Source organism: Herpailurus yagouaroundi, unplaced genomic scaffold, assembly GCF_014898765.1.
Source record: "Herpailurus yagouaroundi ecotype Mexico unplaced genomic scaffold, PumYag 569, whole genome shotgun sequence".
Lineage (NCBI taxonomy): Eukaryota > Metazoa > Chordata > Mammalia > Carnivora > Felidae > Herpailurus > Herpailurus yagouaroundi.
In genome coordinates, this window is record NW_024412786.1 from 6,887,473 (window position 1) to 6,909,963 (window position 22,491).

General features: G+C 54.9%; 2 protein-coding genes across 10 annotated transcripts in view; one reads left to right on the forward strand and one right to left on the reverse strand.

Annotated features, from left to right (window-relative positions):
• Nucleotides 1–10,527, reverse strand: part of DHCR7 (7-dehydrocholesterol reductase) — a 17,124-nt gene extending 6,597 nt beyond the window's left edge. Inside the window, exons 1-6 of one of the 3 annotated variants that reach the window (XM_040465644.1) lie at nt 10,459–10,527; nt 6,496–6,625; nt 3,641–3,744; nt 2,855–3,077; nt 1,402–1,492; nt 369–582 (exon numbers count right to left, since the gene is read on the reverse strand). In XM_040465644.1, the coding sequence (XP_040321578.1) occupies nt 369–582; nt 1,402–1,492; nt 2,855–3,077; nt 3,641–3,738 (626 nt within the window). In that variant the 5' untranslated portion in view covers nt 3,739–3,744; nt 6,496–6,625; nt 10,459–10,527. Of the gene's footprint in view, nt 1–368; nt 583–1,401; nt 1,493–2,854; nt 3,078–3,640; nt 3,745–6,495; nt 6,626–6,841; nt 6,943–10,312; nt 10,334–10,458 lie in introns of those variants that run through there. The other 2 variants (XM_040465647.1, XM_040465645.1) reach the window with 2 other exon arrangements.
• A 3,142-nt stretch (nt 10,528–13,669) lies between these two features.
• Nucleotides 13,670–22,491, forward strand: part of NADSYN1 (NAD synthetase 1) — a 36,276-nt gene continuing 27,454 nt past the window's right edge. For 2 of the 7 annotated variants that reach the window (XR_005787552.1, XM_040466220.1), the window contains exons 1-5: nt 13,672–13,823; nt 15,571–15,631; nt 18,550–18,666; nt 20,392–20,445; nt 20,860–20,949. Coding sequence is in view for 5 of the 7 variants with exons in the window: in XM_040466220.1 (XP_040322154.1) it covers nt 13,739–13,823; nt 15,571–15,631; nt 18,550–18,666; nt 20,392–20,445; nt 20,860–20,949 (407 nt within the window). In the remaining 2 variants the exon portion in view is untranslated. Of the gene's footprint in view, nt 13,824–15,570; nt 15,632–18,549; nt 18,667–20,391; nt 20,446–20,833; nt 20,950–22,491 lie in introns of those variants that run through there. The other 5 variants (XM_040466218.1, XR_005787551.1, XM_040466216.1 and 2 more) reach the window with 5 other exon arrangements.

Genomic DNA, 22,491 nt, shown 5'->3' on the forward strand with positions numbered 1-22,491 from the left:
CCCTGGGAAGTGCTACACTGAAGCCACTGAGATAACCACACTCCTCACTAAGATTGTTCCAGGCCACACTCATGTTCCCAAATGGAAGCAACGGGCTGACCTCCCTGCTCCCGTGAAAGCCCTACGGGTGACGACTCGGCCAAAGATGGACTTGGCCACCTTCAACTGCATGCTTCCTAAGGCAGAGGAAGGCCCCCAGACACATAGAAAGGATGTTCCCCAGAATCAAGCGGGTTCCATCAGGCTCCCCCTTCAAGGATTCTCGATCCTCAGGGCTTCACGACTCCTATCCCAAGGTCACAGAGAAAGGTTAGCGGTGGAAGCATCCACATCCCACGTTAGGCTTGACCAGCCGCCGAAGAACGTACCAGTCTTTGGCATTGGTGGGGAAGAAGTAGCCCTTGATCATTGCGAAGGTGGAAACCGCGTAGCCGAGGATGTTGGCGCACCACAGCAGCGGTATCCAGTTGTCGAAGATGATGGTGGGGGAGAACAGCGACAGGAAGTGCGAGTTTGCAAACCAGAGAAGGTGCGTGATGAGCCACGCCTGCAGGCCGTTGATTTCATACTTGTTAATAACCCCTGCAGAGCGACGATTTAAAAATCAAAGTGTTTCCGCTTGAAAACGGGGGGCCAGCCCAGGCCCTACTTGCTTTTTGGCCTCGGCTACTGCTCGGGGGCCCGTCTGGGACACCCAGGCCAAGGCCCGGAAGCCGGTCAGCTTCCCCTACAGCTCGGGGCCCCGGGTCAAAATGCCAGCAGCACACATCACGCTGTTAGTCTGGGGATTAACTGCTCCTGCTTTCAGGGTCCTTGGACGAGGGAACGGGCAGACTCACCCTTTGGTTCTGATTCTCCCTAGTGAGCTCCGGCTGGGGGGCCAGTGGGTGGGTAGGTGGGTGAACGGGTGGATGGATGGATGCAGTTCGCTAGGGAGTGAGGATGCCCCTAACATACTTGTCAGCAAGCACCACAGCCTCCCCGCGGCCCTGGGGGCTGTCTGCAGGCAGGGACAGGGGTGGCGTCCCCCCCTGCAGGGCTCTGGGTGACCTGAACAGGAGCCACCCCTCCTGGACGCCGCTGGTGGCTGCGGTGTTCTCGGTGGGGAGATGCTCCAGGATCCCAGCTGTGACAACCGGCCGTGGGGCCGGGGACCGCTCAGCCCTCTGTTCACCAAAGGGCCTGATGTTCCAACTCACGGCCGGGTCAGTCCCAGGCTGCCCTGAGACGACTGGGGCCCGGGGCCGCGGCAGTGGCCGAGCAAAATTCACACTCATTTTGTCACTCTGTCACACTTTCAAGTGTGAGCACACCTGGGGACGGGAGCCGCCTGGGAGAGGGCAGGCCCCATGAGACAAAGAGGCAGGGAGAGGAGAAGGGAGGCCCGCGGGCTCAGGTTACCTGCAGGGGTCACGGCGCCCTCTTGAACGCCTCCCACGTAGCCGGGCAGGAACTTATGGCAGAAGTCAGGCAGCGCTGAGTACAAAAGCACCTGCGGTGGGGATTTTAAGCTGTTTGACCCATGGCCTGGGGGGGTCTGCTGGACCCTTGCTTTCGTTAACCGACGGGACCCAGGCAGAAATCCAGGTTACGGTCGGGTACTCCTTCCGGAAGTGTGGCTCTGGAGCCCTGGCGGCAGGCAGGCCGGCCGGGGGCTCTGAAGGGGGAGGAGCCCCGAGCAGGAAGTTCATTACTGGCCCAAAGCAGCAATGCAGTCTCCCTGCAGGAGAGCCCACGAGCCCTTCCCACTCACGTTTCTGGAGCCATTTAAAAATTTGCAAGAATTCCCGGCCGTACAAGTCGCCCTCGTGACACGTTTTCGGTGTCATTTAGCGCATCTACACAGTGAGCAAGCACCACCACCCGGACACATTCACTACCCCCATTAGCAGTCGCTCCCCAACCCCTCCCGCCGCCCCCCCAACAACCATTAACCCACTTTCTGTCTCTACGGACTTTCGCACCCTGGTGTTTCACATAAATGGAATCACGGCGCCCTGGGGCCTTCCGTAACTGGCTCCTTTCCCTCAGCGAATGTTCTCAAGGTCCATCCACGCTGTAGCACAGGTGAGTGCTTCCTTCAGATGGCTGCGTAACGTTTGTTGTAGCCGCTGGGCCTCTGACATCTCTACTTTTAGGCTTCTGTGATTCCTGCTACCCTTTCTCATCTTTTCACCCAACGGGACCAAGAGACCAGAAATGAGAGGGGCTCTAACGCCCACAAGCTGGCACCCTGAGGAGACACCGCGACGAACGGCTGGAGCTTTCCTCTAGGACGGGAAACCCGGGGTGTGGAGGGAGCCTTCTCCCGCCACCTTTTCCCTGGATTCAGGTGATACACAGCTCTCCCTGTTCACCAGGTCCTCTGTGCAAACAGCTCCTTCCTGGTGAACTTCTGGTCTCAAAGGCCAGGGGGGTCCCAACGGAGTCGAGGACGTCCGTGGCCAGGACCGTGTGGCCACCTGCTGGGAACACAGGCCTTGGCTTTGCCGAGTGGGGTCTCTCGTAACCGAGAGCGTACCTCTGGGGGCCAGAATGCTCCTTCTCAGGGGCTACTGATAAGATACGCTTCCCGTCGTGCATGGGGCTTCCCCGGGCCAGCCCTGCCTCACTCCCTCCCACAGGGTCTCGCTCCCTACTTCTCGGCATGTCCCTGCAGGGCTGCACACGCCCCTGAACTACGGGGAGGCTCCCACTGAAGGTGCGTCAGACACCGTGATGCCCTGCCGGGTCCCGGGAAGGAGAACGCCAACCCGAGCCCAGAACCCATTTCCAGGACCAACGGCCAGGACTCTCCCGGCCGGAGGGATGCCGCACGCCCGCCGTGCCCCAACCACCCTCCAGGGAGGCTGACCTGGAACGTGACCCACAAGGCGTAGAGCTGGGCCGCTTCCTTCGTCACGGCCGGCGTCTTGGCCCAGATGTCTGCGAGATGAGCGCGCCCGGTGGCGAGGTCCACCACGGGGGCAGTGAGGGAGCAGCCGTACTGGTCACATGCCATGATGAAGTAGTATACGATGAAAGGGGCCAAAAGCAGCAGAAAGAGGACGCTGGCCAGCGAAAACCAGTCCACCTCCCTGCAACAGCAGATGGCAGGTGGTCACGCGGGGGGGGCCCCCCCTGGCCGCGTGGCCTCCTCGACAACGCACCGCACGTGCGGACGGGTCCCGTTGTTTCCAACAGCCGTCCGCTCTCGGTGCAAAGGGCTCCCCATTGCCTGCAGGAACCGCTCAATGTGTGTGCTTCACTGCCAGCTCCGGGGAGGCTGACAGATCTGAGGACATCCACAGGAAGCCCGGAGCCCGGAATACGAACGCTGGGAGGCCTTTCGCGACCCACAAGGCCAGAGGCTCTCCAGTTCCGGGCCGCGGGGGCCACTCACCCACTCCCGAGTCCCCACGCCCTCCGATCCAAGGAGGATACAGACAACAGGATACTGCGCCACCAGAGCCAGCCCATTTTAGCCAGCTTTTCATTCCTTCTCCAATCCCTTACTTTACAAAATGGGCGACGGCTTATCTCTCGTTAGTCTTAATGATAAAACTCGTGTTTTTGATCGGTCCGTAAGATCCCAAGGGTGGGCCACCTCTCACTAAGATCTCACTCCATTTTCTAGTTGGGAAGACTGTCAAGGCCTTACCAGGCACGGCCCCACTGCCCCTGAGTGGCAGCCCCACCGTTGGCAAAGCTGTCCCGACTCTTGGTTTGGGGAGCGTCGGGCTGGGACTTTGCAGCCATTGGGCCCTGAGGAAAGAAGACACATCCTACTCAGATCGAGATAATGGTGGCTGGGAGAGAACAGCCACCATTATCTCCCACATCTGCCCCTGCTCGGAACTTCTGCAGGACTGGTTCTTCTACTAGCCTACTCGCTACCTTGTTCTAGATGGCAGGTTCCACGCAGGGAAGAGATTGTAGACTGCACTTCAGTCTCTCTCTCCTGGAATCGGCAATAACCTCCCACCTGGCCCTCCTACTTCTCTCGCTCATCTTGATTAATTCTCCAGGTTGCGGCAGAACGCCCTCTTACCGCATGAACCGGGTGGGTCAGCCATGGCTCAGAGGCCTCTTGCGATCCGCTCCTGCCTGCTTTCCCCCCCACCCCTCTCTCCTCATACCTTCCAATCCAGGCACACGGGGTCTTTAACGCCCCTTGGATATGGTTCATCTCGTTCATGACACCTGCTGCTTCTGCTTAGAACTTAATTTACAGGTCTCCTCATTCGGGACTTTTGTAAAATGGCCCCTCCTTAGCGTGACTTTTTATATTTCCTGGAGTTAAGGGGCGCCCCACTTTTTCCATCTGTGAAGATTTCTATGCATCTATCGCTAACATTTTTTTGTGAATGCTCTACCACAGCTAATGTACATACCAGCAACTTTTCTACATATTCAAACACAATAAAATTTATCATTTCCATGCCCCCTCTCCCCCATAGACATTCATCTTGAACCAATATACAAGCCAATCAGTGCTTCTACACTGCCTGTAGTCCCCTGCTGAGGCACTCCACCTGCTACTTTATTTTCTCATGTTCTCATTATGTAGAATTCTTTAATTTATTTGAGTGTGTGTCTATTGACTGTCTCCCTCCATTAGAATGTAAGCTCCCCAAGGGCAGGAACCACGTGTCCTATCCACTGCTCTACTACCAAGTCCTAGGACAGTGCATTCAATAAGTAATCACTCTAAAAAAAAAAAAGGTGAAAGAACTGAACTTGTCCAAGGGGGAAGCAGTGACATCTACACTTCCAGAATAAGTTCTAACAGTGAAGTTTCATTGGAGGTAAGAAAACATGATTTTAAAGGCTTTTAGAGAAAAGCTCTAAAAGAGGGGCGCCTCTGTGGCTCATTCGGTTGAGCATCTGACTTCCGATTTTGGCTCAGGTCATGAAATCATGGTCATGGGATTGGGCCCCAGGTCAGGCTCTGCACTGACCATGGAGCCTGCTTGGGATTCTCTCTCTCCCTCTTTCTCTCTGCCCCTCCCCCTGCCAAATAAATAAACATTAAAAAAAAAATCCAGGATTAAGAATCGTATCAGCAACCAGTTGGATTCTAGAAGACAATGATGGAAAACTTTAAAAACTTTGAGGGAAACTTTTTTGCAACCTAGAATTCTATTTGCAGGTTAATTATTATTCGGAGAAGACACAGGATCCAAGAAAACTACAAAAAGAAAGCTGAGAGAAAGGATGAGGGGATGAGAACTGTGCAGTGCACCAGACAGTAACCAGTCCACCTTGGTGCAAAATGAATGGCTACAGCAGGAGGGAGAATGGAAATGATGAATTTTATTGTGTTAGAGTGTGTAGAAAAATTATGGATATATATGAAGCTCTATTATAGCATTCAGAAAAAAAATAATGACAGATGCATAAAAACCTGAGTTTTTAAGTGGAAAAAGTGAGGCAATCACGAACTCCAGGAAAAATCAAAAGTCACACAAAGGGGAAAAACAACAACAAACACCATAATTGTAGTACGTTAGTTGGCTTAACAGTAAATACTAGCAACTTTGTCATAACAACGTAATATCTGGCTACAGGCTGGTAGATGTTTGGATGCAGAAGGACATGTGAAGTTGGGAGTGACAAAAGCAAATCATTTAAAAATAAGCGGGTAAAAACAGCAACACAGAAGTAACTACAAGAATGAAAAGTATTTGCTTCTGGGAACGAAGACTATGGGATGAAGTAGGGAGCTGTTTATTCTATGCATCAGCCTTTTAACACTAATTTCTTTTGGAAAAATGTCTTTCGGAAAAAGTACTTTAATACAAAGGTACATTCGTTAAAAAAAATTTCAGCGACAAAAAGCATTTTCATTTGCAGTGTGGGAACTGTACCCGTTATCACTTAATTTTCACAGGTTAGTTTATGGAATGTCTGTCTATGATGTACAAGGCAGGGTGAAGAACTCTTTATGGACCTTCCAACTCTACAGCCCCAAAACCAAATACAGAGCCTGGTGCATGGCAGTCACCTTGATTAAACATGGTAGAAAACTGCAAAACGGCCAGAAACCTATAGGCTCGGAACTAAGTGTGGTAGGGGCGTCTGGCTGGCTCAGTCAGTGGGGCATGAGACTCTTGATCTCAGGTTGTGAGTTTAAGCACCACGTTGGGTGTGGATCCTACTTAAAAAAAAAAAAAAAAAAAGAACTAAGTGTGGAAAGGCCAAACAGAAAACGCTGCTAAAAGGAAAAAGTGTATCTTCTACAGGTTAAAATAAGGCCAAATAAGTATTTTTTGAGATTATAGAATTCATTCACCCAGGAGTCCCCTCAGGCATAAGCAATGAATCCTATAATCAACGTGTAAGTCATATTCTTGGCAAAAGGTATGTGGAAACAGGGGAGAGGGAGGTATTTGGGGTATATTTTATTTTGTTCCTAAGACTCACAGACAGGAGTTGATGAACCAGCTGTCTACTTTTTCAAAGCTAAAAAGTCACTGTCTATGCCCATGAACAACAGTGCTGAGACATGCTTACCTCCAACCTCTTGTGTAGGGATTTCACAACAGAATTGAAGTCTTCCTTCTTGAATGGGCCGCTCTAAAATCTCTAGACTCTTATGATTCACAAGGCCTGCTTGACCCTTCTCAACCCACTGAACAAAGTCCTGCAGGGACACAAAGATGATAAATACATCAGGTTGCTGACATTTCAGGACTGAAGGTAGATCAGGACCCACACAGTATTTATTCAAGGCCTGTTGGAACCAAGCGAGAAGTACAAGGTCAGTGTGCCAAGGTTCAAAAGTGGAAGACAGCCCACACGGGAGGGGAGGAGGAAGGGAGTATTACCACCCAGCTTCTTTGCCTGGTACACACAGTACCTGGCAAATGGTAGGTACTTGATGACAATGGGTGGCACTGAATAGAGATCTCCATGGAAAGCGTCACCTCAGACATGAGCCTTAACAGGCAGCTGCAGACCTGACGGACAGCAATGAACCAAAAGGCATTTCCTTTGAAGACTTATACCAAGCGGCCACGTATTCCTCTGCAACCTTACTAGAAGCTTGCTCATGCGTGCATCAGCCCGAATCAAGCCCCCTAGAGTTAGCACATTCCATTGGTACATTCTAGGGGCCAGTGAGAGCCTAAGAACACAGAGCAGCAGCAAGAGTGACCTGGGCTTGGAGCCTGGCCCTCTGTACACTCGCGGGACCCAGTGACCTTCCCGAGTGTCTGGGGTCATGAATGCCTATGCGCATGAGGTTCTGTTATTAAAGCTGGATGAGGGATGGTTAGTGTCCCACATTAAAGATGAGCCAGGGAAATGGATGGGGCTTTCCGGCACCCTGGTCAGCTCTCTCAACTGGTTTTTTAGTTCCACGGGCCAAAGCTAAAGGGACATCGGGCCTGAGGGCCTGAGGATGACGCAGTATAAGTGCCTGACCTCAAGCTTCTGACTGCCAAGGCATTTGTGGCAAAGACATCCATCCCAAATAAACACATTGCTGCTGCTTGACCCAGCTACCAGCAAAACGACCAGAGAAGGAACCAGGCCACTCCCACCCTTTCAGAAAGCCCTAGAAGACCAAGATGGCTGACCGCTGCAGGATTCACTTCTTCCCAAGCCCCTATTCCCACTCTTATGTTTTAACTGGCCAATAAAGAGTGAACCCATGAAACCTCAGGCCTCCACCCTTGAGCCTAAAGAAGGCAGAGCCCCAGATCTATACACACACACACTCTCTCTCTCTCTCCCCTCCCGTGAGCTCACTGTGGCTCTGGGCATTCTGCGTACCCTCCAGGACCTGTGAGTGATAAACCTTGCTCCTCGGAGCTCCCCAGTGCTTGTTGCTAAGGTGGGTCCTGCAATTATAAGGACCCAAAGGACGATCCAGCCATGCTGGTGGGGAGGGGGGACTCGCCACAGTAACATGAGCCCAGGAGGGTGCCTCGGGCATTCCCGCCCACAGCATCACTATCTATGGGCTGAGACCCACACAACAGATGACTTAGCAGCTTTTTGGCATCTTGAAGATGTAGTAATTTGGGGATGCACTAGACACCAGGACCATGGCAGAGATCCTGGGGGCTGGTGCAGTAAATGCCCGGGGGGGTCCCTCGGTCACCATCAAGGCTGTGAGTTCTCAGCAGGACCGGATCCTGCTGCTCGCTTAGAATTCGACTTGTGGCAACACTCGCCAGGCCGGTTTTCCTCATCCACAAAGCAGCTGCCACCCACTTACTCAAGGATATGAGGTCATGGCACTGAGTGCTCAGAGCCCTCCCGGACCCCATAAATTCCTATGAGTAGATGCTGGGTGGACAGGCAGGTCTACCCGGCCTCTGGAAAGAACTGTCTTCGCACCAGGAGCGCAGCTAATCACCCTCTCACAGATTCTGATCTTTATCATCCGTTTTCATCTTAGGTTCAGTTTGGGCAGGTCCTGTATTTCTCAGTCTCTATTACTCTCAGACTAACAAGTCTCCAAACCCGACCGGGTGCTGTTCAGAGAAGGTTCCAAGAAACGCTCTTGGCTGCCTGCTAGAATAGTACCTGGCACTGCACCCAGGAAGACTAGCTGTTATCAGCAGTTATTCTGAACTTTACAACGGGCCTCTCACGGCCCCTGTTTCTCATCGCCCATAACCCAGCTATTCATGTATTTTTGGGAAAAAAAACAAGCCAGACTCGGACTTCAAGCCATATCACAAAGCTGTCATCATCAAGAAAGTATGGTATTGGCACAAGAACAGACACTCAGGTCAATGGAACAGAATAGAGAACCCAGAAATGGACCCACAAACGTATGGCCAACTAATCTTTGACAAAGCAGGAAACAATATCCGAGGGAATAAAGACAGTCTCTTCAGCAAGGGGTGCTGGGAAAACTGGACAGCAACACGCAGAAGAATGAACCCGGACCACTTTCTTACACCAGACACAAAAATAAACTCAAAGTGGATGAAAGCCCAAAGTGTAAGACAGGAAACCATCAAAGTCCTCGAGGAGAAAGCAGGCAAAAACCGCTTTGACCTCGGCCGCAGCAACTTCTTACTCCACACATCTCCGGAAGCAAGGGAAACAGAAACAAAAATGAACTATTGGGACCTCATAAAAATCAAAAGCTTCTGCACAGCGAAGGAAACAATCAGCAAAACTAAAAGGCAACCGACAGAATGGAAGAAGATATTTGCAAACGACACATCAGATAAAGGGTTAGTATCCAAAATCTATAAAAAACTTCGCAAACTCAACACCCAAAAAACCAAATAATCCAGAGAAGAAATGGGCAAAAGACATGAATAGACACTTCTCCAAAGAAGACCTCCAGATGGCCGACCGACACATGAAAAAAGGCTCCACATCACTCACCATCAGGAAAATACAAATCAAAACCACAGCGAGACACCACCTGACACTGGTCAGAATGGCTCCCATGAGCAAGCAACTCAGGCCACAACAGATGTTGGCGAGGATGCGGAGAGAGAGGGTCTCTTTTGCACTGCTGGTGGGAATGCAAGCTGGTGCAGCCACGCTGGAAAACAGTGTGGAGGGTCCTCCAAAAACTAAAAATAGAACTACCCTACGACCCAGCAATCGCACTACGAGGCATTTATCCACGGGATACAGGTGTGCTGTTTCGGAGGGACACATGCACCCCCATGTTTATAGCAGCCCTATCGACAACAGCCAAAGGATGGAAAGAGCCCAAATGGCCACTGATGGATGAATGGATCAAGAAGATGTGGGATATAGATACAATGGAGTCTTACTCGGCCATCAAAAAGAGTGAAATCTTGCCATTTGCAACTACGTGGACGGAACTAGACGGTATTACGCTAAACGAAATTAGGCAGAGAAAGACAAATATATAACTTCATTCATGTGAGAACTTTAAGAGACAAAACAGATGACCATAAGGGAAGGGAAGCAAAAATAATATAAAAACAGGGAGGGGGACAAAAACACAAGAGACTCTTAAATACAGAGAACAAACAGAGGGTTGCTGGAGGGGCTGTGGGAGGGGGGAGGGGCTAAATGGGGGAGGGGCACTAAGGCATCTACTCCGGAAATCACTGTTGCCCTATATGCCCTAACTTGGATGTAAATTTTAAAAATAAATTAAATAATAAATACATAAATAAGTAAACTGGATATGCATCCAAAAAAAAAAAAAAAGACTCCTCAACATTTTATCAAGAAGAAAGTCGCCGAATTGCGCTCTTCTGAGCGGGTCATTTTCCGCTACCAAGAGGATACAAAAGGTCCTCTTCCCTCCACTGGGCAGCCCCTCGTTGCCCGCGTCTTAAATCTGGGCACCCGATGTGGCGCCTGGTTCTTTACTCACGTTGCTGCAGGAAGAGCTCAGGGGGGCACAGAGCGGGCACCCCGCCCTCGACCACCCCCGCCGGTTCACCTGCACGCACAGCATCTCGACCCGCGCACGCCCCGCCGACCCGCGGGCCCCCCACCGGCTGCACCGCCCCCGCTCACCTGAGCGCCCGGCTCGGAACCCGCCCGAGTCCCGGAGTCCCGGCCTGGCAGGGCCCACCCGAAGCCCCGCCCCCAGGCTGACGCGTTCCTACAGAAGACCAATCGGCCCCGGCGCGGCCGGCGGCCCCGAGACCCGCGATTGGCCGCGCGCCTCGCCCCACCCCCTGAGCTGACTCCGGGCCACCGCAGGCGCCACTCGGCGCCGGGGGGCCGCGAGATTGACGGCCGAGGGCCCGCCCCGCGGCTGGCGGGCGGGCGGGCGGCGCCAGCGGGACCCCGCACCTGCTCGGGCCGCGTCAGACAGGGAGGGTGTCAGATAACGAAGGTGGTGTGGCGAGGATGCGCGCAGTGCGGGAGAGGTTGAGCGTGTACCAGTTTGATTTGGGGGTGTCGGAGGGGGCTCTGCTGGGAGGCCCGGCGGGTCTGGTTTCCCCAGAAGTGAGGGAGACGCAGTTTAGGGTCGGGATCACCCTGCGAGGTGGGAGGGGAAGAAGAAGCAGGGGTGGAAGGAGGGAGAAGTTGAGCTGTGACGCAAGGTGGCCTTGGGCGACGTGTTTGCGCACGGGACAGCTCCGGTGATAACAGCACACCACAGCCGTCCTCCTGGACAGGAATGCCCAAGCCACATGCTCCTGCGTCTGGAAAAGGGCACAGGGCCACCCTTGCAAGGACATGGCCTTGGGAAGGGCAGCTGTGCAACTCGAGCAGCCCCTGGAGGGGTGGGCCACAGAAGGTGTCTGCAGGCCAACATTTGGGACGAAGGCCTAAGGCCTCGGTTTGCATCCGGATCTGATTGGCACACCTCTGTGTCCCTCATAGTGACAGGTTTTTTTCCCCTGCATTTTTTTATTTTGAAAAAATGTCAAACATACAAACCAGGTGAACATAGACTAGAGTGAACACCCATACTCCTAGATTCAGCAGCTGACAACAGTTTGCCACAATTTATTTCTTTCTATCACCTCTACCCCACTTTTTATCCTCAACTATTAATTCACTGCAGGTGACGTCCTCCTCCTAAATACTTCAGCATCCATGTTTCACGTTACCAAAATAAAATGCATTACCCTCAGGAAATTTCGCATCAACCCAATGCTATTATCTAATGTCCATATTCAGCTTCCCCCAATTGTCCCCATAATGTCCTTTACAGCTATCAGTAAAAGTCAGTATCCAATTGGGAATCACCATGCATTTAGTTGTCAAGGCTCCTTAGCATTCCTTAATCTAGAGCACAGTCCCAGCCTTTTTACCTTTTCTTTCTTTTTCTTTCTTTCTTTCTTTCTTTCTTTCTTTCTTTTCGTGTGTCTTTTTGGCCCTTTCATGACACAATGATTTTGAAGAGTCAAAGAGGCAAGCTTTTCTCAGCTTGTCTCTCAACTTGGATTTGGAGGTTTTCCTCACCCTTGCATTTAGGTAATGCATTTGGGGCAGGACAATGTACTAAAGAGATGATGCGATGTCTTCACGCACCATGTCAGGAGGCCGCGGGATGCCCCTGCATCCCATTACTGGTGATCAGGTGGCTGCGGCCAGAAGTCTCCATTTTTCCTTCGGTAATTAATAAATAATCCGTGGAGTGAAACTTTGAGACTGTAACTATGTTGCTTCCAGATAACCTTTTAGCCAGTCATCTTGCATTTAATGAGGACCCTTGCCTGAGTCATTTACTTCTTGTAAAGGGGTGATTTTCTAATTTCATCATCTTTCCTTCCACGTTTATTGACATTTTTTTGGAAAAGATTTCCCTCTCTTCATTTCTTGGTCAGTATGGACTAATGGGTTTTTTTTTTTTTTACTCACTGAGTTCTCTACTGTCTGTACTGTCATTAATCTTTTTTCAAAAGAGGACATTATCTTTGGATATTGTCCCATATTTAGCCAGTGGGAGACCCTTCAGAGTGACTCCTTTTGAATTTTTAAAACAAATTTTAATGTTTATTTGCTTTTTGAGAGAGAGAGAGAGCACGAGCAGGGGAGGGGCAGAGAGAGAGACACTGAATCCAAAGCAGGCTCCAGGATCTGAGCTGTCAGCACAGAGCCCGTCTCCGGGCTCTAACTCATGAACTGGGAGATCATGACCTGAGCCAGTTGGACACCTAACTGACTGAGCCATCCAGGCACCCCTCTTTTTTAAAAATAGCATGTCCCCATCATTCTTTGAGCACTTCCTTATTTCCTGCAACAACCAGATGTTGGAAGTGTATTTCTTTCCCACCCTAGGCCTGGAATCAGCTGTTGGGGGCAAGAGATCTTGGAGCAGAAGCCTGAAAAAAACTGAGGGGTTTCTGAGAATGAAAGCTATCAAGAAGGAAGGGTTAGAGTGAGGATTAAATAAATTAGCATGTGCAGTTCTCAAGTTCCCAAATTGTCTAGTATAAACAAGTGTTACTTTATAAAATGCTTATTTTGAGAGACAGAGGGAGGGCGCTCAGGTAATCAAGGGCAGAGGGAGAGGGAGAAGCAGACTCCACGCCCAGCGGGGAGCCCGAGGCTGGACTCCATCCCACACCGTGAGATCATGACCTGGGCCAAAATTAAGAGTCCCACGCTCAACCTGTTGAGGCGGGGGGGAATGTATTTTAAATGTGAAAACGTGTGTATGACAAAGAAGCAACGGAGGTCAAGAGAAAAAGACGGATTGTTCCATCAGTGATGGTGAGAGTTACTTATTCACACGGAAAAGGAAAAAACCAACCGGATTCGTACCCTAAAGGAATTCAAGAAGGAAATGCGTTAAGTGAAAGCCGGCTGGTGGTGAAAGGTGCGGCAAGCGCTTCAGGGGAGAAATGTGGCAACGGCGTGTTGCTGAGCCCAGAAGCCGCCCGTAGACCCAGGGAAAGGCCAGGCGGCCGCGAAGGAGACACCGCGCGCGCCTTGGCACAGCGCCGCGAACGGTGCGGAAGCCTCCAGCACGCAACGGATCGCTCGTGCTCCGGGCCCACCATGCAGCGCCACACCGCAGAAAAACCATGAAAACAGCGTATCTAACACTTGGAGAGGGAAAAGCCGAGTCGCCGAGGCACCCGGGCTGCACTCCGTGGGGAGGTGCGGAATGAAACGGGGAACCGCGCTCCGGAACCCAGCGACCGCCCCCCGCGCTGGGTCGCGGGCCTGCAACCCGGGGCGCGGAGGGGGGCGGGCCTCCTTTCTGCGCAGGCGCGGTCGCGGGCGGGCGGGGCGTGGGCGGGGCCTGCCGCCGGGGCTCCGCCGTCCAGAGCCCGCTAGTCCCGGCCGGACCCGCGCGGCGCCCGGAAGTGCCCGGGACTCTGCCGCCGGGATGGGTCGGAAAGTGACCGTGGCCACCTGCGCGCTCAACCAATGGGCCCTGGACTTCGAGGGCAATTTGCAGAGGATTTTAAAGAGTGAGTCTGGGGGCGGCGCGGTGGGGGCCGGTCGTGGAACTGGGGGGAGCGAGGGAGGACAGTAGAGGGGGGTGGAGGGGGACCGGGGTAGGGGGACGGGGGTTGACGGGAAAACCGGGAGGGGGGGAGGAGGGACGGGGTTGGGGGTTCGGTGGAACTGGGGGGACGGGGTTGGAGGGGCGGGGGGACGGGGTTGGGGGCCGGCGGGATGGGGCGGGGGCAAGGTCCAGGCTTGCCGGCTGGCTCGATTCTGTTACACGCACATCTTTGCTCTGTGGAAGCTCGTAGGGGTGGGCGTGGGGACAGGTAAGATGATGCAGAAGGACCACCCCGCAAGTGCCCAGGGCTGCTCGTGAGTTGGGGGTGGTCTGTCATGCCTGGTGGGAACACGTGTTGTACACGGGCACTGGGAAAAGTGTCACCGGGAAGGCAGAGGTGGGGATGAGAGAGATGAGGCTTGCCCGCCCTCAGATGATCCTGGGGTCCCGTGCGGCTTAGCCTGCACCCAACTGGTTCCAAACTCAGGTTTTGCAGTTGGCTGCTGGAGAGACAAGTTGAAAGGAAAGTATGCTTTATTCAGGAACCCGGCAACCTGGTGGACTTATGTGTCAAAGGCCATCTTCCCCATGGGGGTGGGGAGCCGGAGGGTTTTGAAGGGGAAGGTGCGGGAGAAGCAGGTGCCTGGGGGGGAGGGGCAGTCGCATGTGGACATGACCCTGGGCACAGTTGCTGGCATCTGCGGCCGCCGTTTCCGAACGCAGTCAGGCCTTAACTTCTGGGAGAGTCCGGTCCTTTTCTCCTCAAGGCCAGTGGTCTGCAGGTCTCAGGACAGTGGGTCAGTTCTGCTACAGACCGAGGACTTAGGTTGCAAGCAAGGAGCGCATGAACTTGAAGCCAGTCAACCCTTAAGACCAGCGGGAGGGCTGTTACGGTCTCTGGTGCCTACAGATCTTCCTGATGGGCAGACTTTGGGAGAAGCCGGCCCCAAGAGGCAAGCAGAGTAAGGGGTGAGCCTGCAAGCTTAGAGACTAGGGTGTGGTTGTCGTGGGGCCAGCATCTCTTTAGCCTCGGCACCAGCCTCTCTTTGATGGTGGAAGGTCCAGCGGCCCACACCTGCACGTGAAGGGGCCGTCCTTCAGGTTACCCCAGCCGTCTTGTTCTGAGCCGATTCCCGAGAGAGGGCTCACTAAGAACAGCCACGACGGAATGGCACCAATGACAGCATCTTTTCAGCCACGTGCCTCCAGACCGTCATCCTTTTTTTTTTTTTTTTTTCTTTTTTCCCAACATCTACCTGTTTTCATCTCCTCGGGGCTCAGAGCATATCGGGTTGGAGCAAGGCGGTCGGTGGCCAGAGCGGGGTCTCCTTTCTCTTGGCCTCTTGTCCGCAGGTGCAGTTGGGCGCTGCTGTCCCCAAGCAGAGGTTGCTGGTGCCGCCATAGGCTGTGCTCCTTGGAGGCCTGCCTCCTCCCTGCGCACGGTCTTCCGCATCCACTTGTTAATAAACTACCAGGGACTGACTGCTTCCTCCTCCCCCTCCCCCAAGGGGCTAAGGATCAGCGTCTTGCTTCCAAAGGGTGTAAGCAGGGTGTGTAGGGGGTCTCGTCCTTGTCCTTGGTCCTTGGCTGCCTGGGGTCAGGGAGATCACCGAGTGCTTTTGGTTGTTGTCTGGCTTGCAGCGGTATTTTGTCTGCCCTTGAACACGTTGCAGGTACTGAAATCTTTCTGTCTCTGCCTCCATGTGTAGGTATCGAAATTGCCAAATGCAAAGGAGCAACATACAGGCTTGGACCAGAACTGGAAATATGGTGAGACTGGCACACAGAGACTCCCAGGGCGGGGAAGGCAGAGGTATCCACATCAGCTCCCCGCAGCAGAAAGGCAAGGAAGGGGGCGGGTGTGGACAGGTGTGGACGTGCAGGGCTGTTTAGGGGCGTCAGAAACCCGTGAGCGGGTCCGCTTCGCGTCACCGAGCGAGGGCGCCCGGGCAAGCCTGGAGCCCCGTGTCGGGTCATGAGAGGAGCTGAGATTCAGCCGCCCGGGCTGGGCCGCTCTGTCTGCTGCCACCCTTCCCAAGTCCTCACTCTCATAGCCGGCCACAAACAGGTCTCACTCACTGCCTCCGCATCTTTCCACAAGCGAGTGTTGGCGTCCCCTTCTGCCCTGCCTTCTTCCAGTGATCGGGAAGCTGGTTCCTCCTTGTCCCTTCCTCAAAAGGAAGCAACTGGTTGCCACACTGCAAGCCGCGGTTCGTTTGTGACACACGTCAGCCACCCTCCGTGCTCCTCTGTGTTCCCGTTTTGTGTGTCCAGGTCCTCGCCGTTTGTGGAATCAGAAGTCCCTCCTGGGGGCTGTGTAGACAGAAAGCGTCTCCTCGCAGGCATCTTTGTGTTAGTCCTTGAGGCCACGCCTGTCATTTTTCTAGCTAGCTTGATTTCTGTCCTCGGACTCCTGACTTCAGCTCGGGTGGTGTTTCCCATAATACCCAAGAGCGTTTTCACCTGCACCGGACCTGGTCTTTAAGATGCTTCTCAGCCGGCGGCCAGAGCCCTGGGGTCCTGCGTTGTCCGAGTGACTTCTGCTCCTGAGCTCCTGTCTCGGTCTGTTCTTCCCACTGGAGGGTTGTCCTCAACGGCCCTGTCCCCCGGGTGCAGTCGCTGCCCAGACACCTCCAGGTTACGTCCTCCTTTGCCCTGTTCTCTCCCCACCCCACCCTCCGGTCTCCAAATCTGGACCTGTCATTTTATCTTTTTTTAAATTTTTTTTTTCAATGTTTATTTTTGGGACAGAGAGAGACAGAGCATGAACGGGGGAGGGGCAGAGAGAGAGGGAGACACAGAATCGGAAACAGGCTCCAGGCTCTGAGCCATCAGCCCAGAGCCCGACGCGGGGCTCGAACTCCCGGACCGCGAGATCGTGACCTGGCTGAAGTCGGACGCTTAACCGACTGCGCCACCCAGGCGCCCCTGGACCTGTCATTTTAAAAGGGGGAGGAGTTTAGCTACAGGACCCCAGGGCGGCATACTTGTATCAAGCAGGGATAAGGGCCCAGCTGAGCTGGGCTCCCAGTGGTTTCTAGCCTGCCGAGCAGGCTCACAGTTATTTGCAACAGTCTGCAGAGAGGAAGCTGGGGCAGGAGTCAAGCCAGGTCCGTTCACTGGGCACGCTGTCCTCTTGTCTCTGGTGCCAGGCAACTCCCACCCCAGAGGGACACTTGGAAGGAGAATGAGGGGCCAGTGCCACTGCGGCAGGCTGACTCGTGGGACCCAGAGGCTGGTTGTGTCCTCTGGGCCCGTTTTACAGGCTTCACGGATGGAAGGCTGCCCACCCAGAATGGGCCGGGGGCACCTGCCGACAGCCCCCGCTATGAGATGCCCCTCCAGTTGCCGGCCGGCCAAAGGGGCGAGGGGTCAACCGATGGCTGGACATCAGGCACGTGACTTCTGGCATCGCGTTGCTGTTTGGTAGCCTGTGTGGCCCGGGAGCTGCCAGGCCATGAATCCTGTGGAGCAGGACTCTGCCCTTGGAAAGGAAAGGCTAGCCCAGGGCTTGAGCCCTCACGGGACAACTCGTCGACCTCGTTCTCATCTCACCACCGTGGCTTTTCCTCTCGGAAGCAGAGGCGGGGAGGCATGCTTTCCAGACATTCAATATGCAAGTGCCAGTTGGGGGGTCTGCGTCCGTGTGTGCAGTTTGCCCAACACTTGGCACGTCGCTTCCAGGCTGCTGCGTGGTAGGCGGGAAAGCCTTTGAACGCCTAGAAGCAGTTTACAGACACTCCGTGCGTTGTTACTGGGCCCCCCCCGCCCAGCTCCCAGAAACTGCCCTGACGCCCGTCTTCACCCTCGACGACGTCCCGGAGCGCCACATGCGTCTCCTGGGGTGCTGTAACGCAGCTCCCCACGCCGGGGGAGGGGGGTTTCAAACAGCCGAAATTTGTTCTCTCGTGGTTCGGGAGAAGTCCAGACTCGGGGTGCTGGCGGGGCCCCACTTCCTCCAGAAGCTCCAGGGCAAGATCCATCCTGCCTCCTCCCGCTTCTGCTCCCAGCGCCTTGTCCTGTGGCCGTGTCCCTCCGGCTCTGGCTCCACACACCCCCCCCCCCCCCCCTTCTCTGTGTCCTCCTGTTGGATACACGACCTGCCCAGGCCATCTGGGCTCATCTCGAGATCCTTAACTACTTCTGTAAAGACGCTTTTCCCTTATGCGGTCACACTCACGGGTTCTGGGGGCCAGGATCATGGACACACCTTTCTGGGGAGGGGACACCATTCGGCCTGCTTCCAGCACAAGTGTCTGTAGCAAGAACCAGGAGTCGCTCTGTGAATGGTGTTTGGAACGATATTAACGATCTTAGCTGCTTGGAAACACGTTCCTGTGGACCCAGCCTTGTTTCTTTTGCTTGTAGATCAGTGTGATTTGGGCTGCATTAAAAGTTTAAAAAAAAATCCACGGGCAGACACTTGACGGGAGAAAATTTCTCATAGTAACCGAAAGTGAAGAGAAAGGGCCTGGGGTTTCTTCATTTCGCGTGAAATGCATCCTCTTCTGTAGCGGCGGTCCCAGCTCTGCTTGCGCAGTGGAATCAGCCAGGAGGCTTTAAAAAGATCCCACTGCCTGGCCGTGCCCCTGCACGTCTGACCCGGTTGGCCCGTGGGCCCCGGCCCCCCTCCCCGCCCTCACCTGGTATGTCTCCAGGTCTCACCTGGCTGTTCCCTTCCTCTGCAGCGGCTACGGGTGCTGGGATCATTATTACGAGTCGGACACCCTCTTGCATTCGCTCCAAGTCCTGGCTGCCCTTTTGGAGTCTCCAGTCACTCAGGATATCATCTGTGACGTGGGAATGTAAGTGCTGGTTCCAGGGGCGCAGATGTACATGGGGGCGGGTGCGTGGGGCGCAGGTTCCGAGGGGCACAGGCGTCTATGGGGCACGTACATGGGAGGTGCAGGCGGACGGGGGCCACGTTCCAGGGGTGCAGGCGAACGAGGGGCGGGTTCCAGGGGTGCAGGCGTAAGGGGTGTGTGTTTCAGGGGTGCAGGTGAACGAGGGGCGGGTTCCAGGGGTGCAGGCGTGGAGGGTGCAGGTGCACCATACGCGAACCCACTGCTTCATTTTCCACGTCGCTGTGACACGACCTAGGGCCTAGCGTAAGCAGCGCACAGATGGGATTTTTAACCCGCTGTGTCCACGTTTATCACGATCGGTGGCGGTACGTGGACTGTATTTGTTCCCTGTTCTGTTGTTGCCGTGACAGATGGTGGCAGCGAAACACAGAAACAACGCAAAAACTTTGTCTTGTGTTTCTGGGTGTCGGAAGTCTTAAATATGGGTCAGCCCGGAGGCTCTCGCAGAGAGAGAGAGGCCAGCAACCCTCGGGGCCTCCTCCGCCTTCGAAGCCAGCGGAGGCTCGCCTCGACCTCCGCTTCTGTGCGCGTGTCTGCACTCTGACCCCTCCCCCCTCGCGTTAGGACTTGGGACTGTCCTGGGCGGCCCTGGGCCGCCTTAGTCATCACTTCTGCAAAGTCCCCCTCGCCAAGGAAGGTGAGGAAATGGGCCCGGGGCCGTCCCTGGGCTCCTGATCCAGCCGCCACGGGGGCTGGTCCCTGCGGTTGTGCTAAGTGGCCTGGCCATCTTGTCATCCTCTTGTTTTCCCTTGTCTGAGGTTGGTTTTCTGTGCTCTGCTTTCTTCTGTTGACTTGGCGTTTATAATCCTGTTTTCGTTCTTAAAACGTTAACCACCAACTTATGAAGATATGTTCCTTCGAAATCTAGCATTTATCTGGGCCTATAAGCTCCTGAACAAAACGTTCATATCCTTGATCTGTGCAGCCGCGCCCCCGCCCGGGGCCAGCAGAGCACTGGCTTCTGGAGCTTTGCCCCTGACCTCCAGAGGGGAGCACCCCAGGTGGTCGGGGCGGGGTCCGGTCAGAGCGGCGGGCGAATCTGTTCACCCCCTAGGAGACCCACCTTCTAAAAGGGGTGTAGGTGGCAGGTCAGGAGTGGTCTGAAGGAGAAGCGGGAAGGCACAGAGCTGGTGCATGAGGCTGGGAGGGGACAGAGGTGAACCGGTGACGGGTGTGTGCAGAGAGCTAGGGACGAGGCCACTGACAGGTCTGAGAACGTTCCAGGAGGAGGAACAGCCGCAAGAGGGGTTGACTGTGTTTCCTTTAGAAGAGCCCCGGGGGCGCTCTGGGGGGATTCGGCCGGTTAGGTGGCCGACGTCAGCTCAGGTCATGATCTCCGGGTTCGAGGGTTCGAGCCCCACGTCGGGCTCTATGCCGACAGCTCGGAGCCTGGAGCCCGCTTCGGATTCTGTCTCCCTCTCTCTCTGCCCCTCCCCCATGTGCTGGCACACACTCTCTCTCCCTCCCTCCCTCAAAAATAAACATTAGAAGAGCCTCTTTCGTCTCAGAGTCTAAACCGTGGCAGAGCCCTTGGCTCGTTTTTAACTTTGAGAAAAGCCACAGAGGGGCCTTGTGACCCTCTTCAAGGGCCCGAGGAGGCTTCGTATTAAAACAGACGTGTGGTTTTGCCGTTCAAGGACGCGTGTGTGTGCCTTCTCTCCGCAGGCCCGTGATGCACCGGAACGTCCGCTACAACTGCAGGGTGATATTTCTCAACAGGTAGGTGGCCACGGGGAGAGGGGAACCCGCACGCCCCACCCCAGACATGGCCCCTGGAGCCCTGTGCTAGGAGGCGTCTTCTGGAAACGCCCGGTCGTTGGTGAGGGCCGATGCCTCGGGCAGGTGACGTCACTGCTTCCCCTGGCCTCCGCCCAGCACTGCCACCTTCAGTGGAGAGAAACCTCAGGGTGGGGTTTGGGGACACGTGGCCCTGTTGGCCAGAAGTCATCGGAGGGCGGGCGGTCTGTCACGTTCCCCTAAAGGCCCCTGGACGTTGGCTGCTCGCACGGCGTGCACCTGCCGGGCCTCGGCTGCTCTGTGGTCGTCCGTCCACCGTCCGGGGCGCGTGGACCCACGGGTGCCCCTCGTGACCGGGTGTTCATCTCAGGGGCCACCTCGGTTTCCCGCCTGTAGGAGGATCCTGCTCATCAGGCCCAAAATGGCCTTGGCAAACAAGGGCAACTATCGGGAGCTACGCTGGTTTACCCCCTGGTCCAGGACTCGGTGAGTCACGGTGCCCGGCACCAAAGGGCGTGGTCTGTGACCGCCCTGTGGACGCTTGTCTCGGGTCTTCCCTGTGTGTGGCCCAGGTCACTGGGGGAGAGACGTGCGAGTCTGGGACAAGTTCCTGCCATTTACGTACCGCTGTTTTTTGTTTTTTTTTTTTAATGTTTATTCATTTTTAAGAGAGAGAGGGAGGCAGAACACGAGCAGGGAAGGGGCAGAGAGAGGGAGACACAGAATCCGAAGCAGGTTCCTCAGAGCCTGACGCGGGGCTCGAACCCACAAACCGTGACATCATGGCCTGAGCCGAAGTCGGACGCTTAACTTTCTGAGCCACCCAGGCGCCTCTGTTTATTTATTTTTGAGAGAGAGAGTGAGCTGGGGAGGGACAGAGAGAGAGGGAGACACAGAATCCAAAGCAGGCTCCAGGCTCTGAGCTGTTGGCACAGAGCCCGACGTGGGGCTGGAACTCACGGACTGTGAGATCATGGCCTGAGCCGAAGCTGGATGCTCAACCGACTGAGCCCCGCCCCCCAGGCGCCCCTAAGTACCGCTATTTGATGCTGCTGCTATACAGATGACCTGTCACAGATCACAGAAATCTCGCGGGGCACCTTGTGTCTCCAGTTACCCCGTGTGCCAGGCTTTCTCGGCCCCAACTGGTCGCTCTGGGACTGCCGTCCGTGTGGCAAGCTGTGCAGCGGCTGACCTCCCGGTAGATACGTCCCTTTGTGACAACTTCAGGTGTCTGTAGACGTTGCCAGATGTCTCCCGGGGGCAAGACCGTCCCCGGTTGAGCAGCCCTGCCCTGTCCTCTTGTTATGGTTGCTGCTTTTCATTTATCGTCACTGCTGCTGCTGAAACAGAACTTCAGCGTTAGATTTTTGGATGGTCGGTATTTTTATGTGGGAAAACGGGATTTTTGTGCTTGCCACCCAGTTCCGGCACGGGCAGGTGGGGCTTCTCTCGCCCGGGCTGCTGGGCGTCCGGCCTCACTCGTCTCTGACGAGTGGCTCGTTCGCTGGGACACGGCTTCCAGTAGATTCTCGAGGTTCCACGCCCCCACCTTGGGTTCAATTCCTAGATCACGGCTCTAACACACAAGGATATGCTCTGGACAGGTGGGTGGGAGAGCGCGGAGGTGCGCTGGATCTCCACGCGGTCACCAACCCAAGAGCTCCCCGAACCCGGAACCACATCCTGCGGGGTTTTACGGAGGCTTCCTTACACAGGCCTGATTGGTTACGTCGTTGGCCTTTGGCCCCTGAACTCCACCCCCGGCCTGGCTCTGTCCCCAGGTCTGGGGACGGGGACGGAAAGTCCACCTCCCCGACCCACTCCCCGGGGAGCCAGCGCCCCTCCCTGGGACCCTTCTCCACGCCACTCACGACATAACGACGTAACGAGGACACGGTGGCTCCTGTCGCAGGAAATTCTAAGGGTTTCGGGAGCTGAGCTCCAGAAAGACCCAATGTGCCTTCTCATCATAAATCACAAAGTCGCACTTTTCTAAGTAACGATCCACGGAAGGTGGACTTTTGG